The sequence below is a fragment of the Sciurus carolinensis genome, chromosome 16 (genome assembly GCF_902686445.1).
Source record: "Sciurus carolinensis chromosome 16, mSciCar1.2, whole genome shotgun sequence".
NCBI lineage: Eukaryota > Metazoa > Chordata > Mammalia > Rodentia > Sciuridae > Sciurus > Sciurus carolinensis.
In genome coordinates, this window is record NC_062228.1 from 63,665,246 (window position 1) to 63,674,414 (window position 9,169).

At 45.4% G+C, this 9,169-nt stretch overlaps 1 protein-coding gene across 1 annotated transcript; it reads right to left on the reverse strand.

The window, feature by feature from the left end:
* Positions 1 to 5,982: 5,982 nt before the first annotated feature.
* Positions 5,983 to 9,163, reverse strand: Aurkc (aurora kinase C). Its single transcript, XM_047529764.1, has 6 exons — positions 9,141 to 9,163; positions 8,600 to 8,791; positions 8,152 to 8,290; positions 7,271 to 7,419; positions 6,340 to 6,514; positions 5,983 to 6,153 (listed from the first exon to the last, which is right to left on the reverse strand). Exons 1-6 carry the CDS (start codon positions 9,161 to 9,163, stop codon positions 5,983 to 5,985), a joined length of 849 nt encoding a protein of 282 aa, XP_047385720.1.
* Positions 9,164 to 9,169: the final 6 nt, after the last annotated feature.

Genomic DNA, 9,169 nt, shown 5'->3' on the forward strand with positions numbered 1-9,169 from the left:
CCTGGACAAGCAGAGCTCCCTTCTCTGCACCCCCTTTGGCAACCAGCAGGTGCATGGAGGAGAGCGATCCCTTCCAGGAATCCTCTCTGCTGAGGGTCTCAGGGGGTTGAGGGCTAAGGAAAAAAGATATCAATTACTTAGGACAATCCTGTCTCAAAAATAAAAGGGGTTCGGGATGTGACTCAATAATAACTCTCCCCTAGGTTTCATCCCCACTATGAAAGGAAAGAGAAGGGACCTATTTGTTGCTGAAAGTTTGGTCCTTGTCCCCTCCAATCCCAAAAGGAGGGCACGGTTTTATTGCTTTACTAGCAGAGGAGAAACACAGGGGACCCCTCTCCCACTGGCTGGTATTCTGCTTTTTTTTTTTTTTTTTTTTTCTTTTCTGCAGTGCTGGGGATCAAACCCAGGGCCCTGTGCTTGCGAGGCAAACACTCTACCAACTGAACTATCTCCCCAGCCTGGAACAGGGACTTTTAAAGAGGTGATTCAAAGGCTCCATTCCATGTGTTCTCTGTAGGAGTGTAATTCCCTGTTAATTTGGAAGATAGTGATTTCCCAGATATTCTGGTACCATCCCCACAGTCTGGATTACTTCATTCCTATGGTGGGTGTGTGCTCAGGGACAGATAACTGTCTAGGATGGGAAGAAAGGAAACCCTGCTTCACCTCAGATTAGGGATGGGGAAAGATCAGGGAGGAGCAGGGAGAGACAATGAGAAAGAAACATGTCCATTTTAAAATAAGTTGCAGTGGCAGAGTAGCAAGGGGTTTATTCAAAGTACAAAGTGGACACTGTTACATTTCCCCACTGTCAATTTCTACACTCCATTTCTATGGAAAAGTGGGCAACCACATCTCCAAACTGTTTCCTGATGAAAGGGAGTGAAGTTGGGGGAAGTAACCCAAAGTCTTGTTCTCTATCAGGTGAGGAGTGGCCAGTTAAGGGCATTCAGCATCAGAGTAGTCCAGAGGTCCACAGTGGCAGATGGCAGGTGACTGGACAAGGCATCCATAGGCAGGGATCTTGCTAAGACAACAATGAAAACACCACAGCATTACTTTTTAGTAAATAATTGGCACAAAAACAATTAGTATTTCAGCCAGTCTCTGAAAACCATGAAGACAGTAACTCACAATCTTATTAGTGAAAAACAGATCAAGTCCATCAATGTAAGAGGTTAGGAAGGTTGATAAGACTATGAAATCAGACTCAAATTAACTCAGGAGACCTTTAACTCTTTGACTCAGGAGACAAATTAACTCTTGTGACCTTTATTATTAGGCGCTCTCACACAAGAACCCTTCCGTTATAGCCTCCAGCTTTACTTATTTTTGGTAGGGCTGACACAAGTGTACATCTTAAGTTACATTTTTTAAAAAATTGTTTTTCCTTTTAATGTCGATGCAGGACTGTGCTCAGGCTATACTCTCCTGCCAAGTGTTTAAGACCGAGTTGGTCAAAACTGACCTTCTTCCTATCTACTCTTAAGAGGCAGCTGAGATTCCTCAGAGGTCACTGATGGGGATGTGTGTGAAGCCTCCTCACTCCTTTAGGTTTCCTCTACCCATGGTGCCACTTGCCAGGGTGGGTCAGGGTCTGGATGACCATGCGTGGCTTCTTGTAGAAGTATCACAAACACTTCCATCTCCAATGATCCTCTTCTCCCTGTTCTCTAGGGTCCTCTTGATCTCCCTGATCAACTGATCTGGTGACTCACCAGAGTTGCACAGCCGTGGTATGTGTGTGGGGGTCCCATCCTTCTCTGGGTCCTGGCCTTCTCTGGTCCTGGCCAGTATTAGAGGGCAAGGGTCAAAGTATTGGCTGCTTTTTTCTTGGTCTTTTTAATTCCTTGACTTTGGTATCCAAGTTTTTGCTTTTAAATACCCAGCAAGCCAGTTTCACCAGTCTGAAAGGGGGAGTAGTAGGTTATAATTTCAATATCTATACTTTTACAGATACCACTTTCATTTAATTGGGATTAGTGTTAGTAGTGGTCATCAACATTAGATAACTATCTGTTCTGTGGGTGATGGCTTATTATCTCAAATTAACCCAGGTTGGTTTTTATTTTTAGAAGCAGTACTTCTGCAAAACACTAACAGGCAACAGGAATAAAGCATACAAGGAAAATACAAAATGAAATTAACAGCAAAAATCATAGTGTGTGTAATAGCTATGACTAAATAAAAAAATGACTTATAAATTTGACCCTTTTTTTAGTTATATAGTATATCCCCTGTTTGAGATCAGAGTACTCTTTACAACAAAAACCCATCTTTTGATACAACTTACATGAGCTGAGAGTCTAGCCTATTTTGGAGCCATTTTAACTTGGTGTGAGTGGGAGGCAGTCTCATTTCAGGTAAGGAGGGGCTCTTCACCAATAAAGCCCAGCTTTACATCTGACACATGAATCAGAGAAAGACTAAGAGAGCTTTTAACTTTCTTTTCTGGAAAAAGTGACAGAATGCTTCCACATTTTACAGTGTCACCTTTAAGTCAATCAGGATCTCCTTATCTTCCAAAGTGCATTTAATTCCAATTCCAGTGTGAAGAGTAACACAAAATTGTACAGATAACTTATTTATAACACCAAATGAAATGAATAAATGCAAACCAAATGTGTTATTTTAATACTAATCCAAGACTTTCTACACATAATTTTAGTTTAGAGAACACCAAGTTGGCAAAATGCTCCCTTAAGCTTTACATTTAACTAAGTTTAACTTTTAACTTTTATTGTTACCAGAGTGTATGGTAACAATAATCACAGGTCTGCATGGGTTGACAAAAATCAAAGGATAGCCTTAATAAGAGTATTCATTTAGGAAACTGTTAATGATCAGAAATTGACTTAGTCGAAGCAACAGATATAAGACGCCTCTTCAAATGGCAGTGGGGCCCTTCTGTGTCAGATGCAATGAATAAACAAGAGCACTTATTAGTTATCTTGCCAGTAAACTTACATAAACCTTCATTTTATAAGCTTTTACATAACACTTAGACAAGACTTAGACAGATAGAGCTCTCAGATGCATACATATACCTAGTCACATATATTTAGGTTGTTAACTATATTATAACCTAAATAAGTTGTTTGTTTAACCAGTTACAAAGTAATCACATATGACTTTAAAACAGGTACAAGGGGCTAGGGATACAGCTGAGTTGGTAAAGTACTTGCCTAGCAAGCACAAAGCCCTGGGTACAATCCCCAGAACCACCCCCACCCCCCAAAAAGAAAAAACAAAAAACAGGAAAAAAACCCACAAAAACAGATACAAACACTAATTCCTTTAAGACTTAGTTTTCCCAAAGTACTAAAACCTAACAAATACAAGAAAATTATCTTGATAGATAAGAGCAGATCAATGTTTCAGACTTTGCTTCATATCAGTACATTAAAGTTCAAATAACTTCAACTGATTGCTAATTATGGACAATTTAATTGCAAACACAGCTTTTGAGATTTACCTTTCACAAAGCTTCTGCAACTTACTTAGACATTCTCAACTTTACATCCTTAGTTTTGTCCTCTTTCATTTTGGACTTTAGCCCAAGAATATTACTTTACCAGACAAAATATTTTCTCATTCAGAAACATTTCTTTTACCTTTCAATTTTTTGTACTAAAGCATATTTCCATACCTATAACTATTATCTTTTCTAGTTTAGAACGCTTTCTTAAATTCACATTCTGAAACAATCCTTATGGATGTTTTCTGTGCATTTAATTTACACAACAAATTTCATCCCAGGAGAGGGTTGGACAATCCAGCATATACAAAAATTGAGCCTTAATCTTTTTTATCCCAGGTTGCATTCAAGGGATTATTTTTGAGCCTGACCTGTCTCCGTTACCATTACTACAATACCATCAACTTGAAGTGAGTTCCGCACATTCAGCTGTACCAGAGGCTCCTTTGAGGTCTTTTTCTTATATTAGGCACATTGATATTCGATGGAGGAGCCCTTTCCATCCTTTTCTTTAAACTTCCTTGAAGATCCCTTTACAGAGGCTGCCTACAAAGCACGGGTTGGCCTTAGTTTCTGTCTTTTTCTTTTTCTGGGTACAGTTACTTATTCTGTCAATCTCCCCAGGCATTTAGTTGGATGTATTTGAGTAACAGTTGCTTTGCCCCAGTGATGAATATCCCCTAGCCAAGCCAACTCTGGTGTCCTGTCAGTTCTTAAAAGAGACCTTTCATGTCCCCAGGTCATAAACTGACAGTGCTGGAACCTACTACCACATCCTTTGTAGCCAGCAGCCTCCCGCCCCTGGGGGAGGGATGGGGGACAGAAGGGGCTGGAAGGCAGGCGGAGCCCAGGTTCTCTTTGGCCATTTTCTACAGCTCAGGCAGCCTTCTGGGGTTTTCTCCCCCAGCTTAGGACTGGTGTCCCTGACCCACAGTGAGAAGATCTGCAGCCGCCTGGGGCCAGGCTGAGAGCAGTGCTGGAGTGGCGGCACGGGGTTAAAAGATCTACGTGGTTCTAACCCCTTCTTCTGGGGTCCTGCTGTCCTTGCACACCAGGGGCAGTGCCTCCGTCCTGCCCTTTACTGGAGGAACAGCTCCTCTGGCCCGACCCCAGGCAAACTCACCCATCTCCTAACTCTCCTGCAGTTGGCTCTCAACAGGGTCACCTCACATCCTCCGCATAGAAGTCAGGTTCCTTAGAGGGCCAGGCCTGTCCTCTTTATGTCTCACACGCTGGCCTTGTCCTGGACCCAAAACCAACGGGGCCGACCGTGACTAAAGCCTCCAAAACCACAAGCCAAAAAACCCCTCACTCTTTCCAAGTTGCCTGAGGTACTTTTTACAGTAACCAAAGGTAACACCATCTGGTGGCCAGTGTGGAGGCTCTAGTGATTCTTCTGTCCTGATCTACACGCCCAGTGATGTGTGTATCCAGTTCAGATGTGTAAATTGCAGGGCTCACATGTGTGAACCAGTTCATTTATGGAAAATCACCAAGTGTTTAATTGAAATATAAACTCAAGACAACTGATAGGATAAAACTAGAAAGCACAGAGATGTAAGCACTGAAGATGCAGATTATAACCCAGTGCCTGGGAGCATTTGACCATTCAGCAGTGGGACTGTCCCCCTGAGAGTAGAGTGCAGAATGACTGGTACTTCACTCTTTCTTGCATGTCTTTACTCTTTATTGCAGCACCAGGGTGGGACCCAGGGCCTTGTGCATGGCACCCCACCATTGAGCTACACGCCCAGCCCTCTTCTTTGTAGTCTGCATGGTTGATGTGAGTACCTCTGTTCATACTGGGAATCAGTCCTGCCTGTTGGACATTTGCCACTGAGAGGAGACTGTGTTCAAAAGCAGCGCTGGTGGGAGTGATGGCCACAGGGAGCAGGAAACATCCCTGAGTTTATAGCTGGAGTCTGGAGGTTGACTTGGCTGTCATGGATGCAGAGAGGCTACCACGTGGAACTGTGGGGAGGTCTGGAAGGGCAGAGGGTGAGACCTCGGGAGGGACGCTGCCTCTGTCACTCGATGGTTCGGGATAGGGGTGTCTGTGGGTATGTTTGAGAATCGGGTGGCCTTGGAATGCAGTGAACTAGTTTTACTTCAGAATGGTAGCACACTGGATTTCTCAGAGAGGGTGGACCTTTGGTTTGATGAAGGTCCCAGCTACAAATGTCCTAAAACATGGGGAAGAGTTGAGTGCAGGAACCAGTGATGGGCAGGAGGTTATGAACCCCAGAACCTTTATCAGCAGATGTTATCCAGCAGTGCTCAAGGAGAATCAAGTCACCTCTCCAAGGCCAAGAGGGTATAATCTTGGGCAGTTCTCCTCTTTCCAAAAAATAAAGACTGTTCAGTTGCACACCAACTCACACAACCAAAAGGACCTCACATTAAATGATTGTTTTTATTAATTAGCTTCCAACACACACACAAAAAAAGACAAGACGAGGGACAGTTCCCTGGATACACAGGAAAGACAGAGGTCAATGGACTCAGGAGGCCTTCTGAGCACAGGGAGGCAACACCCTCCGGGAGTGAGCCTTCACCCAGGGGTGCACCAGGATCTGAGCCAGGGGCAGCCGCTCTGAGGGCTGGAACCTAAGAAGCTTGGAGACCAGGTCCTGAGCCCCCACGGGCATTGAGGGAGGAAACGTCACATCCACCTGATGAGGTCAAGGAAGAAAAAGAGGTTAACTTCTTTGCCCAGTGTTCTCTGCCTTCTTTGAGTCTCTTCAAGGCACTCTTCTGATCTTAGCAGGTCACCTCAGGTGTGTGCTCCAATCCCTGCAGGCTGAGCAGCTATGCCCAACCAGCTCCCTGCCATGAACGCCTGCGGAGGGCCATCCCACCTTGAGGATGCGCCTCTGGGTCTCACTCTGAGAGGCGCTCTCAAAGGGCGGCTTGCCCACCAGCAGCTCATAGCAGAGCACGCCAACACACCACAGGTCCACCTTCTCATCGTACATTCTGCCTTCGACGATCTCTGGGGACAAGTAGTCCAGGGTCCCACACATTGTCTGTCTCCTAGAGGAGGGCAGAAGGGACTGCTGGGTAGAGGCCTAGAACAAGGGACCTCCTGGACAGTCCCCTCACAAGCACTGGGGTTTGACCACACCAGCGTTTAATGTGGACCAAGGTTCAGAGAAAGCAAGTACTGGGACCCATTACCACTGTTTGAAATTCATGCAATTATTTAGCTCATGATCCAGAACTCTTTTGCAAAACTATTCTCAGCATCAAGAAAGATTTGAGGGGCTGGGGAGATAGCTCAGTCGGTAGAGTGCTTGCCTTGTAAGCACAAGGCCCTGGGTTCAATCTCCAGCACCTCCCCCCCCCCAAAAAAAAAAAGAAAGAAAGATTTGAAACAAAGTGATGATACACTAAGGACTGAGTGAATGTATTATAATCTATTCATACAGAAAAATACTCTGCTGGAAGTATGGGACGATGGATTTTAAGTTATTTACATGGAATCTGATTGCTAAAGTTATATATCAACAAAGATCAGAAAATAAAAGTTCCAGTTGGGCCACATTAAGTGCGTGTGTTTAAATTTTATTCACAGTACTGGGGATTGAACCAGAGCTCCACGTATGCTAGACAAGCACTCTACCACTCAGCTATATCCCCACCCCTGCAACTAATTTGTAATTTATCTACTTGAAAAGGCAGTGTTCAGGTACAAACCCAGGTTTGTATCTGAGTTTTACATTTGCAATGAGTTCAACTGGATCATTCCTCACTGGCACCTGGGCCCCGCCCCACCACAGTCTGACCTACCTGAGGGAGGGGGCATGCACAGACCAGCCAAAGTCTGCGATCTTCACCTCACCCATCAGTCCCAGCAGCAGATTCTCTGGCTTAATATCCCTGTGAATCACCTTCTTCTTGTGGCAGTATGTCAGGGCATCTGCCAGCTCCTCCATTATCTGTGAACAAAGCCAGAGCCGTCTGGAAGGGAAGCCTTCCACACCTCCCCGTGAGACAGAATGCTCACTGTGAACCTCGGGGGTGCAGAGGAATCTTGTTCTTGGCAACTCACTCCAATACTCCTTTTAGTGGTGCCACAGGTACAGTTTGGGAAGAATTTCCTCTCCCCCACTTTGTGAGGTAGAAAAGGATGGATGCTGAAAGGGACAGATTCTATTGCCCTCCCACAGCATGTAGCCAGACAGAGAATCTCCAATGAGCCAATCACATGATTTACCAAAAACCTGAGCCCTGAATGAGGGAATAAGAGAATCAGGAGGCAGCATGGAGTCATCCATCCTGAGGGCAAGCTGACCCAAACACTACTGTTGGGATGACCATGGCTGAGGGTCCCTTTCTGGTGCCCTCTAGAAATCTCAAGTTACCAGTTCTACTCATTTATTCAGTAAATCCCTCATAGCCTTTCAATATGTGTGTTTTTTTGTTTTCATATTTTGTATAACATAGTGAAGCTAGATTCTGTTGATTACGAGAAATGAATCCAACTTTATACACACAATATTCTGGAGACACACTGGGGGTAATTAAGGTATGAAAACACATCTATATAAGATATACAGATAAAATTCAGAAATGATCTTTTGAAAAGCAACCTAACCAACCACAGAGCCCCCACACCCACCACAGGCCCGCAGTAAACCCAAGGCCCCCAGAGTTCAGGGTCCCCTCACCGTAGCCGTGCGCTGCTCATCTAAGGGGCCGCTTTTCTGCAAAAAGTTGTAGAGCTCACCCCTGGGAGCATATTCCAGAATCAGGTATATCCGGCGAGCATCATGGAAATAGTTGTACAGGCGTAGGATGTTTGGGTGTCTGCAGGAGGGATGGAGGGTGGGTCAAACTTCTCCCTGAGCCCAAAACAAGATGCTACTATTATCAGTGACTGGTCACACAAGTGGCAAAGTGTGCTGGGACCAGAATGAAAGCAGGAGCAAGTGACAGGAATCATGGAACAGACATCAGGATTGGGATGTCGACCAGGGGAAGAAACTTTATATAATTTAACCGGAATGAGCAGCACAGAAAAATCAAAGTCAAGGGATACTAAATGGGGGTAGTGGGAAAGGCAGAGTTCAGATGTCAGAGCAGGAAGAAAAAGTAGGGAGGAGAGCCTGTCCTTACTGAAGATGCGCCTGGATCTCGACTTCCCTGCGCAGCTGGTGCTCCAGTCCCGCCTTCTCAAGCTGGGACTTGAAGAGGACCTTCAGGGCCACGATGAAATGGTTCTTCTTCAGTCGAGCCAGGTAGACGTTCCCAAATTTACCTTTGCCCAGAGGACGTCCGATTTCAAAGTCATCGATTGTGAAGTGCCTCCTGAGCGGATAGGTTGTTTTTTTGTTTGTTTGTTTGTTTTGGTGCTGGGGATCGAACCCAGGGCCTTAGTGCTTACAAAGCAAGCACTCTACCAACTGAGCTATCTCCCCAGCCCTCCTGAGCGGATAGGAAGAACGGAGTCCCAGTTCTGGAGACGGTGGAGTGGTGTAGGGGACCCGAATGCTCCTCTTTCCCCTCTCTCTTCATCCTCCCATCTCCAGGGCCCAGCCAGGGGTGTTTGGTTGGCAAACGGCAGCGCACGTCCAGGAGCCAACACTCCGCTCGTCACCGCTCTTCACCCTGGGACGCCCTCCATGCCCCGTCCGGACGCCAAGGCAAAGGCACTCACCTGGATGGGTTGCTGGGTTGCATTTGGCC